At 31.6% G+C, this 23,919-nt stretch overlaps 1 protein-coding gene across 5 annotated transcripts in view; it reads right to left on the bottom strand.

The window, feature by feature from the left end:
- Window positions 1-23,919, bottom strand: part of LOC143225361 (palmitoyltransferase ZDHHC8-like) — an 82,661-nt gene that overhangs the window by 10,834 nt on the left and 47,908 nt on the right. For 3 of the 5 annotated variants that reach the window (XM_076454625.1, XM_076454637.1, XM_076454647.1), the window contains 3 exons: window positions 15,536-15,708; window positions 11,588-11,690; window positions 7,397-7,488 (listed from right to left, as the gene is read on the bottom strand). In XM_076454625.1, coding sequence (XP_076310740.1) covers window positions 7,397-7,488; window positions 11,588-11,690; window positions 15,536-15,708 — 368 coding nt within the window. Of the gene's footprint in view, window positions 1-7,396; window positions 7,489-10,333; window positions 10,365-11,587; window positions 11,691-15,535; window positions 15,709-23,430; window positions 23,484-23,919 lie in introns of all 5 variants that reach the window. The other 2 variants (XM_076454657.1, XM_076454632.1) reach the window with 2 other exon arrangements.

The following is a 23,919-nucleotide window of genomic DNA, read 5'->3' as shown; positions in this document are numbered from 1 at the left end:
GGAATCACAACAAGAAAACAAGACAAATTAGAAGATGACTGCACACTCAATGTGCAGCTAACATTTTGAAGATGTTGATTTGAGGCCCCTACAATTGAAAGCATATTCTGGAAACTGTCAGCAGTGTCACATCAGTTGACAGATATTGTTTGGTAGATTTAGTTATTGTCAAGTGAAAAGCTACAGAATTTACTACCTGTGTGGCAACCATTATGAGTATGGAAACCTTAATATACGAGTGTAATAAGCCTTGAGACTTACTGCTGAATGACTGAGATTCCAAATAGGTGCAAGTCCATATGAAGTGGAGAATGAGAAATACTCAAGTCCCTATAAGATCAAGTGAGTCACTGCAACAGAAGAAATGTAAAGTAGGAGAGAAAAATGCAAGAGAAGATAGTGATCTTGGGATATAAATGCACTAAAAGGGATGTATATGAACATGTCTGAGAGAAACATAAGGTTCAAGAAAAAAAAAAAAAAAGAGTCCACAAAAATTTTTTTTTTTAGATCAAAACCATATTAGATTATGTGCTGTGTCTAATGCAGGGAATTAAATCCTGGATTTTAGCAATGCAAGTCTAAACTTACTGTGGTTTCACCAGGAAGTAATTACACATAAACATGTGCCTTGATCATTGTTGTGATGATAAAATGGAATATGATGTAATGAAATCCATCTGAAAGAAATAGTACTGACACAATAGTCTGAGCACAGACAGTGGAACATGTCCTGAAAACAAAATTTAAGATAACTGAATTCAAACTTCTAAATGAATTATTTGAAATTTTGATCCTCATAATAAAAAACATAATTGAACAGTATTGAAAGTACAAAATTTTGTTAATTCTTAAGAAAAACAACTTTGGACAAAGTAGTATAGAGGAAAAGATTTTGTTGCAGCATTAGTACTCAACAAGGTGGGATATTATTTGTGGAAGGTTATAATCTAATGATTACATTATTAACTGCTGCACTCCACATTGATACTTGCAGGAGAGGAAGTTCCACTAAAGGTTTGTGGCATGTGTGAAAATTTTCCTAACAGATGCATGAAGTACTATATATTTGTTCTGTAGAGAAATTAATAGTATTTCTAAATAAAATTATCACTTGAAGTACTAAGTGCAATTTATTAGTAATAAACCAGTCTCTGAAACCTTATTCTAACCATTGTACATTAATTTTTTTTATTCATTATTATATTTAAGAAATAACTTTAAATTACTAATTTTTTAAAAATTTGAAACCTGATTCAGAACTCTTATCTTGTACTTTAAAATATGATACATAATAATATAAGCATCAAATTTTTAATATATAGTAACTTTTGTAATATAATACACATTAACAGGTACGCACGTTTGAGTTCTAACACCTAGAGAGCAGTGCAATCAGACCTAACTACTACAGAGTTTGATAAATTTGACACTGAAGTTCCAGCTAGGTATATTATGGCTGTTTTATAACTCACAGAAAACGGTAAGAAACAAACTAACTTAGAAGCAAATGAAATGTCACCATAAGAAGGAAAAAAAATACAATTTTGTTAATATTCTATACTCCATTTCTGCAACTATTGATAAAGAGTGCAAATTCAACCACAAAACATTCAAGGTAAGATCATTTCACTTCTTAAATGGTAGTATCAATCAGGCAATTTTTAATACAACTCAGAAATTTGAACTTAAGCACTTAGTTCACAATATACATGTTTTTCTGAAGTTATAAGTGTATTCAATACAATACCACCAATGACATTTTCTCAGATATTTTAGGCCATAATACTGAAATAAAAAAGTCAGAAGTATTAGATTATAAATTCAGATAACAATGGAGTGATTAAAGTTTTGTGGATAATTTCTTAAATTCTCAAGCTGCCTCTATATATTATTAAGTGGAAAAACAAAAAAGGTAAAACCACACTACTGGAGAAAAATACTTGCATGGTCATTGTTTTTAATAAATTAGTATATTTTACTTATACAATTGACAAGTTAGCCTTACACAAGATCTTAGCAATGTAAATACACCTGTATGTTCATAATTTTTTTATTTTATTTAAGATAAAACTTTTGAAACCTCTTGTCTAGTTTCACCTTCCTCTAATTAACATGTATTTATACCCAAGAGAAAAAGCAGTTTCCCCTCTATGCAAAACTGACAGTCATTTGTAATAATTTTGTCAAAACTGTTAATATGTGGTGACTGAGTCATTGCTTTGTATAGTAATGTTGTTGTTTTTTTGTTTGTTTTTAAATTTACATACACCTTACTTAGAGACCCAGATTTAATTATATGAATTTTGTATAGACTAATATAGCAACCTTCTGAAATTTATATTTGAAGCCTAGGAAAATATCATCTCACTCCATCCTCTGCTCAGAAGAATAAACAAATCTTACAGCAAGGTTTTTAGCACATGTAATGCACAAGCACAATATTTTGCAACACAGCAAGTACTCGAAATCTTTGTTTTTCGGTGTATTTTGTATCCATTGTTTTATGTTTTATAAATAATTAAAATGTAAATATTTATTAGTATATAATAATATTTATATATAATGCTATGCAATACATTAATTGTTCATAGGCAATTAAAATCAGCATTACTAAACAATAATGAACTCCATATAAACAAGAAACAATACAAAAGAATTGAAACTCAAAATTATACATACCTCTTATCATTCCTTATTGCAACCTTTAAGTCATAATAAATAATGCCTGTGGTCATTACTGTTATTGCAAACTGTTAAAAATCTTTCTGAACTGGGATGTAATAATCCCTTTTAACAGTAGCGGACAATTATGAAAAAAAACAACAACTGATAAACATGCAGGTTCACCGGTAATTATGATCAATATTAGCAAACCTGTGGGACTATTTCGTACTGACAAGAATGCTATAACTCCACTATGCATAACATTGATTTATTCATAAATCAACTTTTATAATAAATATGAAACTATATTAAAGGATAAGTTCATGGACACTGTGTTATTATGGGAAAATTAAAGGGCATTAGTTACTTGGTTTAAGTAGCTAAATGTCACATATAGGGTAGTTCAGTACATTGGAGTAGAATGACCACCCTAATATAGCTGGGCTTGTCTCAGCTCACTCATTTTATGCTTGAATGCTAAGGAACTTTCATTTTGTTTAACATCACTCATTATTAAATAAAAGATGAAATTGGGAGTTCAGAAGAAATTTAAGGATGGTTCTTTTCTACTGAAAAATGTTTTATTATTTACACTTAATAAAAAGAATTGACGTTGGGAGTTCTGTAGAAACTAAGTGTGGCTTATTTCTACAATAAATATATTGTAATAATGTTTTTTTATGATGTCAAATAAAATGGAGAAGATTAGGTGTTTTACTTGGAAGAATTTTTAGTAGGTTGGTTTAATGATACCTAAAGGTTATTTTTATATACATTTAGGGTATATACTTCTCTACAACTGGCTATAGACAGCAAAAGTCAGTTGAAGTGGAGACATTGTGGGTTGAGGCACTCAACTCCTACCCCTTAACTGTTTTTTTTTTAGTTGCTGGTGAGCTTCACATTGGTGGTTGGAATTTTGCCTGACAAGTGGATTGTGGACAACAACAAAGAATGGTAACAGACAGAACTGAAAATTAAAATATTATATTGTTTCTGTGTTATATATACATACAGATACAAACGAGTAACATATGATAGCAGAAATATCAATGTGACTTGCAAAATACCTGTATCTTGTAGGCTTACTAAATGTGCACTATTCTAATTGTTTCAAATCAGGTAAAATAACAGCAATTTATACAACATTAGAAATTTAACAACTTAAGAATAGGCTTATTCATAACATTTAGAAAGATAAAATATGATACCAATGTCAAGAAATAACGTTATGTTTTATTTAAGAAAAATAGGCTACACTTAAAAGTCTCGCAATACTAAGTGAGTGCAACAGATAATACTGGAATCTTAGATTTTTATTGGTTGATTAATAAGTGTGCTGAAAAAATGGATAAGGATTTTATAAGCATGTGCTCAAATAACATCTTTGTACACCTATGCTGCTAAATTCAAAACACCCCAAAATAACATTAATATCAGAAGTACAACATTTATTGTATCAGCATCAAACCATATAATAAACATATTAACAGATTCAAAATAGTCTTACTGCTTAGAATTATTATTGTAAATACAGTAGGATATACAAGGTAATAAATTCCACAATCTTTTGTTGGCATAAACATTTTCACTAAGTGAAGTGCGATAACTTTGCATTTTCCAAGAAAATACTGTAGGATACATAATTCAATAGATCAGATCCTTGTTCTCGGAACAGGAGTTAGGTTGGCTATCTCTTCACATTTGCTTTGTTGCTTTTGAGAGTATCATATTATAGTATGTAAAGTCTACTGACACAAGAAGCCATTTACTACATTATTTTCACCAAGTGTCTACTTTAGTCATTGAAAATAATTGTGAAATGTTTTGTTGTTCAAATTCTCATATACTTTGAAACTTCACTGATAAATAAAAAAAAAGAGCATAGCTGCTCATTTTATTTCTGATTTTACACCTTTTCCAAGCCCATGTGGAGAGGGTTAAAGCTCCTGTAACCAACAAATATATTTGAAAATCTGACAGGTTCATATCTATGTAATTAAATGAATAATGTACACGTATACAGTAAAACCTGTCTAAAGCAGAATTGCATGGGACCGAGTAAAATTTCTGGCTTAAGCAGGCTTTCTGGCTCAGATATAGTAAACATGCATTTCCTTAATTACATATAATTTTTTAATGTAATGTTATACTTGCTTGACTCAAAGGAAATAAGGTGTTTGTGAATAAAGTTATTATACTGTTTATGCTATATGTATTAGAACAATAACAAAAATAGACATCCAAAATATACACAAGTACACAAAATCTTAATCAAATTTATTTGAAGAAAGTGTCCAGTTTCAACTGTTTTGTTTTTTTAATGGACTTTCTTGTGCAGTTAAAAGGGAATGCCGATTCTACAGCCTTTTCATGAAGTTCATTTTGCTTCTTCATTTTCACATACAATTTGATAGCTTTAACATAATTTAACACTTGCAATGAAGTAGGAATTTCTATTTCCTCACTATCTTTCATTTTGTTCATCTTCTGAATCTCACATTTTTACCATCTTGCAATTCTATTATAGATTTTAAATTAATTTCATCAGTTTCTGTTAAAACATTGTCAATATTCACAAAACTTTCTGCATTCACAGAATCAACTGCATCATTCTTCTCAGAGTTTGGATTTCACTAAAATCATCATAACAAAACTTCTCCAATCTCCACCATTATCAAGAATAAATCCACAGTTTTGAAAGCAATTTATTATCCATTCATCTTTTATGCATTTGATTGAATGACTTAAAAATGTAATTGCATCTGAGACATCAATTTTCATGGTCATTTCAGATGCTCTCTTACAGTCATCCATGTTTGCAATAATATACTGAAGCATCAGTTTTATACACTGTATAATTCCATTATCTAGTGGCTGTAGAACTACTGTTGTACATAGAGGTAGAAAGACTAAATGAACATTTGAAAGTTGAACTTTTGAGTGACAAGTTGCATTATCTGGGAAAAGTAAAATATTCCTATTTCCTTTTTCCATTCTTTTGTTTAATTGTACAAAAATTCCTTGAATATAGCACTTACCATCCACACTATTATTTGCTTTCCATTTCACAGGAAGTTGATTCTTCCTTAAATTAACAGCACAGGTTTTCACTTTATCTATTACCCATGGTAAATTTCCCTAAATTTTAAAATTAGGGAAGATAGGAATTTATTTTTTCATGAAAATTATGTAAAGAGTAGAATTTTGCACTTACAAGAAATATTTCTACAAATCATTAATCTAATTTAACTGCAAAAATAATGATAGCAGAAAAAAGAACAATATATTTAACAGATACTTACTGTAACAATGTCTGAGAATTTATTAATATTTAAAGAAATTATTCATTAAACAAGAATTTATTAATATTTAGTCAAAAACATTTTTTCTGCCTTACTCAGGTTCTAATCCTATTTGTTGATATAGATGAGGTGAAAGATAGTTTTCCATCCATGTTATGCAGGTTACACCATATAGAGGGCCTTTTATAAGAGAAATCTTGAGATAATACTACAAAATTTTGATATTTCTGGTTTGTACAGGTTTCTGCACTGTGCAGTTTCCGACTTAAACAGTTATATTGAATTTTTTTTTTCTTTTCTTTTGGCTGCAGTTGTTTCTCAAACATAAGGTATTTTTGTTTAGATATGACTCTTTCAATGCACACCAACAAACTGCAAAAACTAAGAAAGTGACACTTAATAATAACCAAAATTAACATTAGGACTACAACCCTATTATCCAAAATAGACCTTTATAGAACCAACCACATTTGCTAAAACATATGATGGTAGTCTTTCCTCTCTGAAACAGTGTTAACAGCTCCCTTTACACTAATACCATAGAATTTAGATTAACAGTTTCTTGTCATCACCCTCATGCAATTGGTAGTCATATTATGCATCCTTATTTATACTGATTGCTTAAACTACTACAATGTGACACTAAACAATCTTTAATTAGGATAATTTCATAATAATTAGTACATTTGTGCTGAACAGATAGCAATAGATAATAACCATCCACATGTTTTATTATTTTGAAAATTTGAGCTATAAACTGCTAATCTAGTTTGATTGGCCTAACCAATATTTATGTATCTGCACGTCCTTTCAAACTATAGTTTTACTGTTCTAAATGAACCATCTGTAATCTGAAAGACCAAAATCTAAAAATGGTCAACTTTTACTCCTTGATGAAGCTGTAGTAAAACTTTTTAACCAACAGCTCTGGTGTAAGCAAGCTCAAATAGTTTCATTAAATTTGAATGTTTTTTGTTGAATAACTTTGCATGTTTACTTATATTTATACCAATGGAGACTCCTAATTGTAGACTGTAAAGATCTATCACTCTACCAAATTAAAAAAGAAAAATCCATAAAAGTTAAGTATGTTTTTAAAATAAAGTTTTCGCACATTTGATGGGAAGAAAAAAAAAATCAAAATTGAAGATGTTATAATCCAGTTACTTCTTAATGTATTGCTTTTAACCTAAGTATGTGAAATAAGAGTCCAGTAGAGCACCTCCACTGACAATATGTAATAATTTTGATTACCATGTAAACTCATGTAAACAAAACACTATGTACTTCAGGTTCTTTTTACAGCTGCAAGATAAATTACTGTGTTTCTTGACAACAGTAAAATGTTTTGTCTCTTACATAAATTAATGTAGATAAGTAATTCTTACTTATAATGAACTATAATAACTAAAATTATACCTTACCTAGGATATTGTGGTCCACAAAGAGTGAAGCATACATTCTTATAGCATCCTTTAGAAAATGGGTTGTATCCTCCTCGAAATTTACCTGTGACCTTTACAAGATGTGTGTATTATTATGACAAAACATCTTTTCTAAACAGTTTTTAGATTACTACATGATATCAAGGGATTAGCAAAAAACTTGTACTAAAGAATCAACAAATTCATACATATTCTGGTTTCTGATTTTCTGTTAATGAGAAAACAATAACAGATGTCAAGATTATACACAAATAGTTAAAATGTATTAAACTGAAATACCTTTTAAATATTTAAAGAATAACTAAGTGTCAATACCTTCTTTTATAACCTATAAATTAACTTGATATGTTTCATTCACACAACTTTGTCACTTAACTATAAGTCGCATGTTTTAACATATTGCTACACTGTAGCATGCAAATAAACATGCAACAGCCATCCACCAATAGGGATGCAACAGCCTCCTAGTGCAGCTGACATCCTCTATGCTGTGGAACCCAATTTTCACTTCAAGATTTGACACCAAAGAAGCACCATAAAAAGAGGAGGAAGAATGGAAAGTGTGAGTGTAGGTAAGTATCTATCAGAAATACATTTTTGGTGTAAGAAAATTATAACTTCTGATATGATACATCTTCTTACATGATTACTAGACTCTCACACTGACTTGGCAAAGGAATCAGACCTAGTACACAACCAGCATCAGATACTCAGGAACCTGACATCCAGGCAATGGTAGAAAGATGTAATGTAATATGGAGGGTCAACTTCAGTCCAAAACCATGCAACATTGGGAATGTATTGTCAAGTCCATGGTAGAAGAAGGGACCCAAGTCCAACCACATGTGTGAGGATTTATGTTGGTTGGTTGGTTGAGCTCCAACCAACACCAGAACATTCAAGAACCAACTTCTATGTGGCTATAAGAAGCAGTATTGTGGAACACCCCATCTCAAGTGCAAGCATTATAGACCTTATAGGTTGTACAGTGAAAATTTAAGAATTAGTACACTTACTTACTCACCCACAGTCGAATTGATGTGAGGAGTATTGGAAGGCAGTAGACAATATCCAGATGGGAAGGCCACAAAGCAGGGAAGAGGAAAAGAATGTGGTCCATATGTCAGCCTTTATGATGTCTTCCAAACACCAATCAAGATGAAAAGTCAGGGAAAAAAGATAATGTGCTGTATTTGATGAAAAGATATTTTAGACATAATACTGGGAATCAGGAAATACAGAAGAATAAGCCAATCTGATAAACTGACAAATCCATTTTTTTTTTTTAGAGCAGTATGTCAAATATCTCTAGGAGAGGAAGAATTTAAAGGGGTAAATAAATGAAAAGAGGAGCAACAAAAGATAAATGTGGGAAAGGAAACACTGTCTTTGTAAACTGCCAATGTTGTGGGAAGAACTATGATTAGGATACAGAAGAATACATATGGTGATAAAAAAAGAAAGATATGCCAAGAGATTTTCATCAGACCAATGCCAACCACAAGCAAAAGGGAGCAGGAAATAGGCCTTAAGTCAGGGGTTCCCAACTGGTGGGTCGCGAAGCATTGGCAGGGGAGTCGCGTAGCCTTGTTAGAAGTAGCTTGGGATAACATTAATTTTATTTCATCAGTTACATTTTCATATCATGAGTGCCAAAAGGTTGGGAACCCCTGCCTTAAGTGATACATGGGGAGAAAGATTTAGTCAAAGGTTCAAATGTGGATTAAATAAAGGTGTGGAGAATAACATGAAGGTGCCATTCAGGAAAGAGTGGAGGGTGAAGAATCCAGATGGAATGCAACCAAAGAAAAATAGTTGCATAGGAAAATGTTATGCAGGAATGTAAAAAAATGGAATGCATTGGACAATGTTGCATGACATTCTTCATCTACCATTTATGAATTACCATTGTCGACCAGTCAGGTAAAATATTTGGAGGCTAGTAGAAAACTACAATGAGAATACTACAATACTACATTATGCAATCATAATGCAGAAACCCAATTGTGAAAAGCAACATTAGAAGGAAGGTCTTGCTGAATGGAATAGGATGGAAGTTTCATGCGTGAACAGTCCATACTGCCTCACAAGGTATCAGGTCAAATGCCATGCATGAAACCAGAGTATGGTGACTATAGAATGATCCATAAGTGATGGATTAATGGAAAAGGTACTGGATAAAAGGAAGTGGAAAGTAAGTGAGAACTGAAACCAACACTAAGTCAACCCAAAAGGTGCAATAAGAATATGACAGAGCAGATTGGGTAAAGGATAAAACTCAGGAGAGAAGGTACAGATGAGGACAGGCATACATGTAAAGTAGAACTGATCCAAACGGAAGACATCCACTGCCAAAGCTAATAAATGTGGTACTTGTTAGTTTATTTGGAATTAAGCACAAAGCTACAACAATGGGCTATCTGTGCTCTGTCGAATGCAGGTTTCAAAATACAATTTCTAGCATTATAAGTCCACAGACACATTGCTGTGTCACTGGGAGGTGACTGACATGTTCTATAGCATCTTGGAAAAGTAGAATCTGAACCATTTCCAAGTGACAATGTTTAGGGAGAAAATCCCAAGGAGGAGGGAAGAAGATGATAATTGGGGGTAAAGAAGGAAACTGAAGGAACTGCAAGAACACTAACACCATCCAAGGATCTGAGATGAAATTGTAACATAGGTGCACAGTGCATAAACTTATGGAGTAGACACTGGTACTGCTGGATGCACAGGATTCAGTGACAGGCAAGAAACTAAGGCATAAACAAAAGGGCAATGATGAACAGCCTTCACATTGAACTTGTATAATTTTGACATTCACCAAAAATTGACCACCTAAAACACTGGTGTCATCAGTAGATTTTTGAAGTATGATACAAAAAGGCACATATCAGTTAAAAAATGTGTCCTTACCCTGAGTATCCCAACAACCAAGGAACCATGTCTGAAGGTAAATTGTTGAGGAAAAAAAACAAGTCAATGTGAAAAACATAAGTGAAATGAATTTACTGTTTAACTTAATCCAACTTTCTAAAATACTTATAAAAGATTTCTCATTCACTTCTAAGAGATAAAGACTTAATTTCTCCTATGAATAATATTTCAGTGACTTTTCAAAGGAAATGAATGAGCATGTATTTTCTTGCTGAGCCCACCGAGAGGGAAATGGATGAGAGATGAAAATAAACTTCCAAGAGAAGCACAATAATTTACACATCCATGTATGGAATATATAACAAAATCACAATTTCAGGCTTCACTAATTTTTATCTTTTGTTTTATACTAGTACTTCAGCAACAATGTGATGCAAAGATTAACAAATCAGGTAAGTTACCAGTACAATGATTATTATTGTTGATCAGTCAACTTGAAAAAAACCTTTCCTTGTAAGAAGCATGAAATATATTCAATGACAGATTTAACATTATTAAAACATTTTACAGTAAATAATGTTTATGCAAAGCTTTTACTTTGAATATTTATTAAGCAATTTAATGATTTTATAGTTTTATGTAATAGACTGAAATTCCAAAGCCAAACAGTTTCAGTTACTTTTAAAGTGAAATATAAAAATAATTAATTTTCAAATTTAAATTTGAGTTTTAAAGAAAACGTTTTCCTTAGAACTTTGAAGCTAAAATTTTGAATGTTATAAAATGCTTGTTGTTAATACATTTTCAATATTTGCCTTCTAAACATTTTATCTAATGCATAAAAGAAAAAAAAAAGCAAATGTGTGGAAAATGTATGGTTAATATTAATGGTTGACTTAGTATTGTTAATTCATTACTTTCTCTCTTTTTTTTTTTTAGTTGCTCTAATATCTTCCCCATATTGGTTTGATTATGATTTATTCAGTGCTTGAAGTGGGGGTGCACAAATGCCAAATTAGAGAATAGGGGTACATGTACCCCTGTTAACTCTCCACTAGATTGGATTTATTACAGTAAACAATTACAAAGAACTGACTTGGATATTAGCTATCTGCCATAATATCTTACTGAAAGTAATATTTCCTTAAAATAATGAGGATTTAAATGGTAGCAGTAATTGACAATCCTCTCGACTAAGGAATAAACATATTTAGTTGTGAGAAAACACATTAAACATATTACTAATACACTTGTCACAATGTGGGCACCAAGAATCACTTGGCTTTAACTTACCTGTTCATTTGTAGTCCTTCCTCTAGATACTAAGACAAAGTGGAAACCTGTTAAACCAAGAATTGGAATAAATACAAGAATAATAATTCCCATTATGACAAATCTGCAGTAAGGAGTAAAGGAACATACAAACATACAGCACAATTCATACTGTATTTGAGAGTTTGTACTGAAATATCTTTATATCAAATCCGACTTTTTGCATTAAGCAAGATAAACTTTGCTGGACATTATAGTACATGAAAATGTTTTAACATCAAATACGTCAGTATGGAAACAAATTAAAGGTTATATTACACAAAGATTATGTAGCTAAACTTATCAAATGAGAAACAATCCAAGATGAAAAGTAGCAAATCAGTTTCACAGATAAAGTTATCTACAACATTTCTTTTAATGAGGAACATACACATCCATATATAATAACTGAAGTATACTTGCATATTTAAAACTATCAATACTGATAAGGATAGAAATTTGAATCAGACCCATTTTATTTTAAATCTGTCTATTGTTATATATAAAGCACAAAAATCTCTGTTTTTAGGTCACCAGGCCAATTTCAGCCAACGTTTAGGGAATGATAGTTTGGAACAAAATGACATGATTGAGAGTTTACAACCACCTTCATCTCCAATTATTATGTTTGATGCAAATTAGCATCAACTATACTCATAAATGGTGCCACATCCTTATACCACACAAAATATTTGCTTTTAAATTTTCTTATAATGCAACATACACACAACATGAGAGGGTCACACAAACACCTTATATATAATAAAGAAATGCAATGAAAAGAAATGGCCACCACTATTTCAGTAATGCATAAACTCAGATGAAGTTCATACTACAATAGCCATGATAAAGTCAATATTAAGAGCAGTTTCTTGAGATATACCCACTACCAACTTTGACCTGTGATCTTGCAATGCCATCCTGCAAAACATTTATATGACCAATGACCATCAATTAATTAATAATGTGAAACAGTTTCAAAAAACAGTAAGAGCTTTGTGTTGAAAGCACCTCTATTGTCACTACTCTGGTTAATACCTCTTTGTAAAAGGTCACCCTGACCATTGCACAGCGTATATCATGTTTTAAGGATATACAGTGAGTTTTTAAAGCTTATATAAAACTTGAAGAGAGGGATAATGAATACTTTAATAATTTTATATTATAAATAGATTGTGTGAAAGTTAGAATTTTTGAGTTACTTATCATAGCATCCACACAGTACATTTTTTAGGTTCATAACCTGAACAAAGGACAGATACCTCACTTGTGCAATATAAAAATAGCACTCATAACACAAGATACTATTATGTCAACTATCTTACTGTTATAATCTGCATAAGTTTTCTCCAATGCTTTTTAAAACTGAAAGCCAAGTTTCATTCTCTTTTTTAAACCTTGCTTTATATATTACAACTTATTTATATACAATATGATATTTGAAATATATTTTATCAATTGTAATTAAAATTTCCAATATCAAGTAAACCTATGGTATGCAAGTGTGTCATATTTCCTTCCTTCTATTTTAACAACGTATCTCCAAAACCAATTGCATATTTTTATTGACAAAGCACAGTCCATACAAGGTGTGGAAAAGATGAAATGAAATACATGAATCTTTAAGGCTTAAATAGTAGAGGATAGTAATCAGTTTTTGTTTTTATTTTTAATGTCCCCCCAGTGTTTGTAATCTCACTGCTCTGGTCATATTCATATATTCCAATGATTCTTTGAACATACCCAGTCTGTTGATAAACATGTTTCTCTTTGATCATTTAACATTTTTATCAACACCAATGGAAATTCTTCTCTGGTATGTTTTATTGCATGCTTACTATGCAACTAATACTAAGTGAAGATTGCATCCTTACCTATTACACTGGTAGAATAAAGTGTTTTCTATCCTACATTTGTTGCAAATATGTTTAGGATCTGATGCTTCTGCTGTCTATTATCCATGATATTTTGCAATTCTGACAGAAGACATGCTGGTTGTCACAACAACTTCAAAGGATTGTTGCTTTTGAAAGAATTTCTTAAAGGTATTGTTACAGCAACATCAAAACTAGTTCGTTTCATTATTTGAATTGATAAAAGCACTGTGGGATTCCTCATATTTACATATTCTATAAAATTTGGAAGAGTCAAGGAAACACTGGATGTGTGTCCTTTAGATGCAGAATATCAAAGTTTGGTTCAGAAATTTGTTGTTAAAGTATAATGTTTAAAAATATTCATTTATTCTAAGATTTTGCAATTGTCAAATATCGAAAGATAAAAGTTAAGCTGATTTTTGTTCTAGCTACCTCCATTCTTTGCAGAATGGCTATTATTCTGCAAAATTAGTAAATTTATCAACAGCCAATATCCTACAATGATAAGACAGGTGATATCATGTGATTACAAGTCAAACAAATACTACTTACTGTGGATAAATAGGACATTTCTGAAAAATTAACACTCCTATTAGGGGAGTGGGGCCTATTAGGCCCCATTTTTCGTAGGAGTGTTAAAAGCATTAGATTTAAAAATTTATGCACTAGATGTTGACTAAATTAATTAGGGTGAGTCCTTCCTTATGATTTATATCTAAATAAAGTTAAATGAATAAACAAAATCATAAGAAAGGACTGTATTATAAACAGCAAATCCCAACCTCTGATTAATTGTAACCATAAGATATTCAAGCTACAAACTAAAACACATTGTTTTTTAAATTTAAAAATATTTTTTATAAAAAAGGGGATCCCAGGGTACATACTACAACATCTATCAGCGATAGATGGTGTATCCCCACTGCAATATGGGTCATACTTCTGCAGTTACCTCCGAAACCTCAGATACATTTTATAATCCCACCTTGTAGCTTGTACCCTGTGTGTGTGTGTGTGTGTGTGTGTGTGTGTGTGCGTACAGCAGGATCTTCCTAATTTACTCTTTTTCAGAAAACAGTATTATTGGCAAATACCATAAGACAAGAAGACTTTAGTTGTAAGAAAAATGTTTTGATTTTCAATTAGACAAAAGAAATACAAATACACTTTATACAACTTCAATATTTAATCTAAATATAGTTACATTAGTTCACTAATCTGACAATTATAAGAACATTTAAAAGATACATTTTAGCTTGGTTATAACACTTTTAGTAACTTATAATAGACAGAAGGGTCAATTTATTAGAACATGTGCCCATGTATTGTAGGAACTAAGCTGTTATTTTTAAGAATTATACCTACTAGCCTTTATATTATTTTCAAAACTTACTATTTAATGACATTCATTGCAATGGGTACTATTAAGCCTAGTGTAGTGTTACCATATAGGCTTTTGAGATTAAACATGTCTCAATGTAATAACTGTAAATGCCATTATGTTAAGATGCAGAGAGCTGTTTTCATAACTGAAGCCTTTGAAGGATTGAGAATTAAGGAAGATGCAGCGAACAAAACTTGAATGAAACTAACTCACTGGTTCTGGAATTTGTTCAACACAATTTTTCAGGTGAAAAAATTTATTTTCCTTTTTTTTTTTAGTAAATAAAGGAGATAAAAACATTTAATTTCAAGAACATCCAATTTAAAAATGTAGCTGTTGTTCATGATGAGTTTTTGGTTTAAAACATTTTATTATTTAAACACTTGACACTATATTTTGAATGTATAATGAATATAAACAAAATTTCCAAAGCACTTGTAGTTGAAGATAAACTTAAATACCTCCCAATTATATCACAAAGTAAGCCCAAAACACTTTATCCCATTAATAATTTTTCTATACATCTCCTTTTCTGAATATTTACCTGTCATTTTAACTATATATAATTAGTATAGTTACAGAATAAAGGCATTTGATTACCATCCCTATCATATTTGTCACATACATACAGAAAATTGTTTAGACCAGTCACTTTTCTAGAAAGGATACGTAACAATGGATGGTGTGGATTTCAATGAGTCATTATGATCCAGGATGAAAACAGCTGACAAAGTGAAAATGGAAATGATATGGAAACTGAGGAAAACGAGGAACATGAAAAAATAGCGATAATTGCGTCGTCCTATGCAATTGTTCACCCATGGACAATGGTGGTCAAATGTCTAAAAGAACAAAATATTTATTATAAAATTATTATACACACTTTCTCAACTTCACAGCTTAAAAATATGCAACTAGCCTTTTTTTTTTTTAATTAGCCCATGTATTATTTCAGATTGAAATGTCTTCAAAATAGCCAGTCTTTTCAAACCTTAACTTCTTTCATGTGTTGTCTTGAAAAGAATGTCAAGTTGTTCAAATCTAATTTCAAAGTTACATTCCACAGCATGCTGTAAAACATGAATTACTGATGAAAAGAATATGGTATTTTACAATCCTTTCATGGTAATGGATACAATTTAACCTCTCAAGCAAGGAGGATCTGTATATTTGAAAGTGATAGGATATTTCCATCTTTCATTAACCTCCTCAATGAATGGGAAGAAATTCCTTAATTTAAAGATGTTCTACAGAGCACAAAGTTTACTTGAGGATAGACCTTATTAACATGGATTTACTACTAAGATGTGGGAGGGTTATACTTATGGAACACTTATAAAACATCTGAATTGAAAAATAATTAATAATATTTAGTTCCAAGTTTCCCAACATGCTGTAAAATGTAACCATGAGGTGAAATGCAAAAAACAGAAATGCTATTCAAAGCATGAAATGAACACAAATTCAAAGAGACACTAGTTATTAAGAGAAATAACAAAGATCCATAACAGAAGATTTCTTCAACATGGTTAAACATAATACAATCTATGAAAGTGGTTTACCTCAAGTATTAAATATACACAGCTATTATAATCACAACAATAATTTAAGCATAATTTTGTATTGAAATTCTATTGATATTATTATTTTTCATAAATTATTTGATTTTCTATGTTTTGTCTCACCAAAACATTTTCTGACCTGAAACAGATTTATTACAAGTTCTATAAAACCTGAAATTGTTGTGAAATGAAGATAATTTAAAGACTGAAAAATGGCTAGAACAATTTTTATAATGATGAAAATCAAAACAAGCATGAACAAATAAGAATCACAATATCAAAAAGTTTTTTTTTTATCTTGCAATAAATTTAAATGAGATCAGTTCTAGTTGTTTATATTGTAGATGGCCAAGAAAGATCAAACTAAAAAGTATTAGAAGACACCAATATTTACATATGCAAATTTGGTTTCAATGAAGCTCATCTTTCACTACACACACACACACAAACCCAAACTACCCTGAACAAGAACAAAAAGAAGAAACTATCAACTCAAGTCTTACACTCCAAACTCCACCTTCTTATGGACCTGACTTGATACACTGCAATTAGGGCCATTTGGCTCAGGCCTCAAATTTAGCTTTATTATAATTTTTTTTTAAAATCTAAGTTTTGCAACTTGTTTTTATGTACCTCACCAACATGTGAAAAACAGTCAGCTTTTATATGTTCAAATTATATTTTGTGCTCATGATTATATCACTTAACTTTCACGTATCAATTTTTTATTATTATAGACACAGACCTCAAAGATAAAAGAGACACAGGTCTCTCTAAAACTCTAAAAGTGTCTGGCTGCAATGACATTTATAAGACATTGGTATTACCATTAAAATGTGCTTAAAACTCTATGGTGTTTCAAGATATCTGAACATGTCTGATACAATGTATATTATTAACTATATACTGTCAGATTATGTGTTTAAAACTTCACTTTCATGCAGTTGGTTTACAATACGGTCTTATTGATATATTTTTTCCTCATAACTTCATGTACACCAATTTATCTCTTCTAGATCAAAGTCTTTACCTCTGTAATGCCTCAGTTTGAGTATTTGTTTTTCAACTGTCATTTCATGTGGCTAACATATCCAGGAAACATACTGGCTATTTTCATTTATGTGTCAATTAAAACATTTCCATTTTTTTATATATTCCTATCCTTAACATATGACATCTATTATACATAATTTACAGTGTACAAACTAATTACAAACATAGTATCAGACACAAAAAAACAACAACTAATATTATTGTAAAGTGTTCTATCATTAGGCAAATTCATTTGGATTATTTGACAAAAATAATGCTAATCCCAGCCCACATTACAACAACAAATTAATTTCTCTTCAATAATATTTGCTACAGGATATGTTCACTTTGGCTCAAGTTGTAGACTTGTTTGTACAATCACAAAGTTCCAACAGAAATTCTAAGACTAATAAAGTATATGGGCCTAATTTACTTATAAACTTACATGCAAAATTTCATGGCTAATCATGAATTTCAAAAGAAATACAATAACTCTCACTTTTAACACTAATCTGAACCTCTTTTTAAATACTTATTATCTACTCACTGAATACTTCCCTTACTCATTCATTGATTCACTGCTTCACCTTACTTACTACACAAACCTTTTAAATCATAGCATACTGTACACTCAAGCAAATGTTGAAATTAATACAATAAAAATAGAGCTTATGAAAATATGGAGGTAATGATTCTTTACTTTATAAATTTGTAAGTTACAAGAAATGTCTATGAATCTGAAGTTCACATTGAAACGGGTTTTCAAAATATTTTTAAAAACACTTATAACTATAACTTGTGCTTCCTTATGTAGTGTTCTAGTGCATAACATTCCAACAGATGTTAACTTTTAACTACACATACAAATTGTGATGTAAAATACAGAACTTCTTACGAGAACAAAACATTATTTTATTTCATAATAGCAACAAATCACCTAATTTAAATATTAGTATATAAATGAATTGCACATTTTCATTATGAAACTCTTAAAACAATGAACTTTCAGTGCAATAATCATTTCAAAATACACTGTAGCTTTCTTATGCCCAACATCACGTCTTTCAGAGTATGGTACAGTATCTCATCTTGAAATATGGCATTAAGCAGAAAAATCTCAGCAGCAAATGTTAGCTGAGTATTTTAATGTGTTGGATGCACCCAAGATATTTGTCAACAATGCATTGTATTCAGTCTCTTTTACTTAAAAACAAATGCAATGCAAATTTCATAATTGAAATAGCAAACAGAAAGACAAAAGACAGTTATAAATGGCCATCCAGACAAACACACCACATACATGCTCTGAACCACAGGATTGAGTGGACTACACATTTTATTTTTATTCATTACTATTTGTAAAAAACTACTGTTGAATTGACTGAACATGCACCTGCCAGTGAAAATGTTTTTAAAAGTATTACACTGTTGAAAATCAATTTTTTATTGTAATTAAAGGCTATAGAAAAATTTGTTGTACTGCAGTACAAAAAACTATTATTTGAAAGATATTTTAAACTTCATAAGAGCTTTCTAGAAGTTAAGTGGCTTTGAGAATCTTATTTTCATGTCATATTTGTAAAATTTGCAATTTAAAAATTTGAAAAGATTTCATTGTTGTTACTCTTTTTACACAATGAATTGAAAATAGTTACATTTATTGTAATTTAATCAAAATTTTTGACTTTTACATTCTACCAAAATTTCCTAAAAATATTTGAAACTAAGTTTATTTTTGTTTGATCCTTGTGCAACAGGTCAAGAGTCAAAGGCTATGTCATTACATTTGTTGACTTGCATTCAAACTATTATTCAACTACTATTTTATCAATTTATGTCTAAGTTTGGAATCATATTGTAGATTACAATACTAACAAGCTAGAATGTAAGAACCTCTTATCATTGTACTGTGTGGAGTGACTCATCCTATCAATATCAGCACTTCCCCAGAGTGAATGATGTCCATTAAAGCCCTCCAGAATTAAAATGGGAGACAGCAACTGTTAAATGAGATCATCAAGGTCTGATTCATCATAGGTCTCTCCAGGAAACTGGTAGAGAGAACAAACAGTGATATTATGACCCAGGGGAACGTGGATGTCTACAGCCTTCAAGGGTGTGTCAAGCAGCAAAGACAGGGTGAGCAGATGCTGATCAACCAACAGTGCCACCCCTCCATGCACTTGTCCATCATACAGCCAGTCATTTCTGTACAAAGGAAACTGCCAAAAATAACTGTATCAGCAGGTTTCAGAAATGTTTCCTGTAAGGAGAGACATACAGGATAGTAGGAAGCAATCAGTGTTTTGATGTCATCCAGATTAGAATGTAAACCTAGACAGTTCCATTGTATCAAGGTGGCCATTTTTATTTACATGTAGCTGAACCGAGTGGAGAACCCTTCTGTTTATAACCACATCTTTTTTCTGTACTATCTTTATTTGAGGGAGGTTTATTGACCTCCATGGATCCTACCCTATGTCAATTGGGCAGGTCTTTGCTGTTGTAAAAGGATTCCAGTGACTGAGAGCATGAACGAATGATCGTTTTGTATCGTGGGGTGGGAGGAGACGATGTATCCAAGGAAATGCCTGTACATAAATTGAAAGGAAGGAGATCTTGGGATTTGTTGGAATGTATGGAAGGGACAGAGATGGGTGTTGAAGTTGATTCATCAACCTTTTAACCATGGAGGTCAAAAGATCCTGCATGTTTTGAGAATGATTCTTTTGGAGGCACAGTGAAATCCATCTGCACTACCACTGTTGTAGTGGAACAAAGTGCAGCAGCATATGTCTGAGATGAAGTGGTGGGCAGCAATTTGCTAGTCTCAGGATAAGTAATGTTATGAATTGTTTTCAAAAGTCATACCTCTTTTTCTTCCAATCATTTAGGGCAAGAACGAAAGTAGGACAGGTAAAAGCCATTGCAATTAATGCAATGAGGGTCAATATCACACTCGTAGGCATCATGGTCCTTGCCACCACAACGAGCACATGTCAAGGAACCACTATATGATGTCTTCGATTGACTGAACCGCTGACACTGGAAACATCGGAGAGGGTTTGAAAGGTATGGCTGTACTCTGCAATTAATTTAACCTGCCTTAATGGTGACAGGTAGATGTGGTGACATAAATGTGAGAATGAGGACATTGGTTAGCATTATAATTCCATCTTTGTGAGTGGATAAATGCATCACTGCAGAAATTCCTTAAGTGGAGAAACCAGAGAGAATCTCTGACTCTGGGATGTTCTTCAAATCCTTCTCAACAATAATTCCTCATAATGAATTCAATGTAGAATGAGGTATAACCTCAATAGGTATATCCCCAATTGCCTTTGAATGCAAGAGGAGTTCACTGTGCTGAGATGTGGATGTTTCCACCAATACGTCACCAGATCAAAGCTTCTTTACTGACTTTGGAGTGCCAGCAAGCCCCTCTAATTCCTTCTAAATGAAAAAGGGAGACATTTGCCTTAAAGATGTCTGAAAGTGAATACAATACAAGAAAATGAGGTACAAGAGGTGGTACAGATCAGAATCTTCAAGATGTGGTCATTTACCTAGACTGTTTTTTCACTATTTTATTAAGATTTTTAATTGGAGTATCCATAATCAAAAAAGGAAAATTTCAGTGCCCACTGACCCCACCCACCATGGATTCCTATGAGGGGATGCACTACAATGTCAAACAAGAACACTGCAGCAATGCCAGGGTTTTGTGAACACTATACCTAAACACCAGCATCAGATACAATGTCCACAACACCTGCTGAGAATATCCAATTCTGGTACTTGGTTAACCCTAGCCCAAATGGACCAACCGACTGACCCAAGGGGGCCACCCCAAAGCCAACTGTCTACAGGAATGCAAGGCCAAAGTGGTGTGTTCGGGTTGGACACCTCAACCACCAGGATCTTCTCTTCACCTTCACGGGTTGCCACGTACAGCAAACACAAGGGTGGATGTTTACATCCCAGAGGAGGTAAACTGAAAGAACAGAACCTTCCCTGGGAGGTCCCCTCACCACATACAGAAATTCACACTGAGGGTTGCTTTTGTAAATCAGCTCTAATTATAAAATTCTATGTATACGAGTTAAGTGCTTGGACAAAAAACTGTACACAACAAAAACAAAAATGAAATCATTATAATTATATTTGCCATAAGACTTTAGTATGATATGAAGTTGATGTGTTCTAAGAATTCTTTCTAAATAAGTTATGATTTTGTAGAACATCCTTTTCTATACTCCCCCTCACACAAAATAACACAAATTGTGTGCTGTGTTATATATTAGAAGAAATCACTTAAAATATGTGGGAAATTAAAGTCTATTTGTGAAACCAGAAATCCCAGGAGTGCATTGAAAAAAACTCTGATAGAAATGGAAAAAAATATAAGGTGATGACAAACAAAATATGGTCTGAAATAAGGAAAAAAGATGTCAAAAGGCAGTTTCTGTGAGAAAATAAGAGTCATGAATAACATTCTAGTAGAAGTAAAATATCAATAAAGATAAAAATCTTATTTAGGAATGTTATGAAATTCAGAAACATAGCATAATTAAAATTTAAGAAGGTGATAAGTTTGTACAAACTCAAAATCCACACTTCCATATAAAGTCGATTTTGTTTTTTAAATAATTGTCATTGCAAATTCCTAGCTGTTCTAATGTAATAAGTAACTTCTTCAGGCAAGAAAATGGCTGATCTCGGACACAAATCCAGGAAGGAAGAGAAATTTGTAATGAGAGAGGATTAACTATAACATAAATTTTTTTCTTAATTTATTATGAAATTTATCAATGCTTTTTGGTAAATGCATGTAGAAACTAAAATCATGATAGCAGTAACATGTAAAGATGTCAAAGAATATTGCATGCAATCACTAAAAATGTTTACTATGTAACAAACAACACAAGGAATTTCCACACAAACACTAAGGAATGTTAATGGAATGCACAAAAGTAACTGAAAGAATAAACTAAAAAAGCAAAAAATATGATATAAAATAACTTATCAAAATAAGAAAAATACACTGTTATATTATGTATAACAATGTGAAAAATACAACACTTCATTGGCAATGCATTCGGCTTTTCAGTGAAATCTTTACTTGTACGACATTTTTATGAGCATTATTTTTTTCATATACTTTTTAAGAATAAATTATCATATGATACTGATGTTATGTATGTTATTTTGAAATAATTTTGGAGCCTTATCACACTATTATGTTCCCTATTACTACATTCGATAGTGCTTTATGTGGCCATACATTTTTTATAACCCTGTAATGCAGTCCCCACTGCAATAGGCTTTGTCATACGTTACATCAGAAATGCACCGGTACTTCCTGTTCACCATTAATAATTCAGCTAGTACATGAAAATGATGGTTTTTCCAGTGCCTGCTTAAATATTCTGATTGTAAAGAAATTCAGAGGCACTGCATCTGCTGGCTTAAACAGTATATTTTAATGTGTAATAACATGAATACCCACTTCATTCTATAGCTACATGAAGTATGCAAATGTTGAACAGATATGTCAAGCAAACAACTTAAGAAACATGATATTTCATCACTTTCCTAAATGACCCTTTTTATACTGTGTGCTGTTGCTCAAGATAAACAGCATTTTTGTCACTAATACTTGTTTTAATAGATTCTCACCAGTTATAAGATGCAACTCTGTTTACAACAGCTTAGGCATTGTTTTTTTCAATTCTCTATAGAGATGACTCTTGTCACCCAAGTTGACTTATATTCCTTTGTTTTTCAATGCTACTAACTAAATGGGACATTCCCACCTGGGAAACTCTAATTCCTCCATATAAACATCTTTATTATCTGAGTGTATGAATGTTTTGTGCAAGAAAAGGCTATTATATTCACTTCCCAGCAGTTAGAAATTTTCAGTGCCCTCATTTATAAAATGCCAAATAATATAATTCTGACACATACCATTCCTCAGCAACTTTACATCAACTGTGAGTGATATGCGACTTGCTTGTGTACTGAAAAGTATTTTAACATTAGTACTAAAATTTCTGTACAACCTTATGAGATCTTTATATAATTAAGTCATATTAAGAGAAAAACACAGATCTTAAACTCCAGAATTAAGGAAAACAAAGATATTGGCATTTTTCACAAATATATCATTTACTACTACTCATAAAAGCATTATCATGCTCAGACTGCTAAGGTTTTATCTCAAATGATAATTTCAGTTTCTTTATAACAAACTGAGAAATTAGTAAAGCTAAAAAAATAGTTCTTAAAACTTGTTCTCAAAATACAAAAATTTATTTATAGGATCCTTTTTCACTTGTGTCATACTGAGTTGTTTGGTATATATGAAAGGACCTTTCCAAAACAAGTGATTACACCAAAAGAAAAAAAAAGAAGAAAAGAAACTGGTCATTACTCAACTATTTTAATAAAGCTTGC

The sequence above is a fragment of the Tachypleus tridentatus genome, chromosome 1, assembly GCF_004210375.1.
Source record: "Tachypleus tridentatus isolate NWPU-2018 chromosome 1, ASM421037v1, whole genome shotgun sequence".
Taxonomy (NCBI): domain Eukaryota; kingdom Metazoa; phylum Arthropoda; class Merostomata; order Xiphosura; family Limulidae; genus Tachypleus; species Tachypleus tridentatus.
Note: the sequence above shows the minus strand (reverse complement) of the source record. Positions and strands in the feature narration are given on the sequence as shown.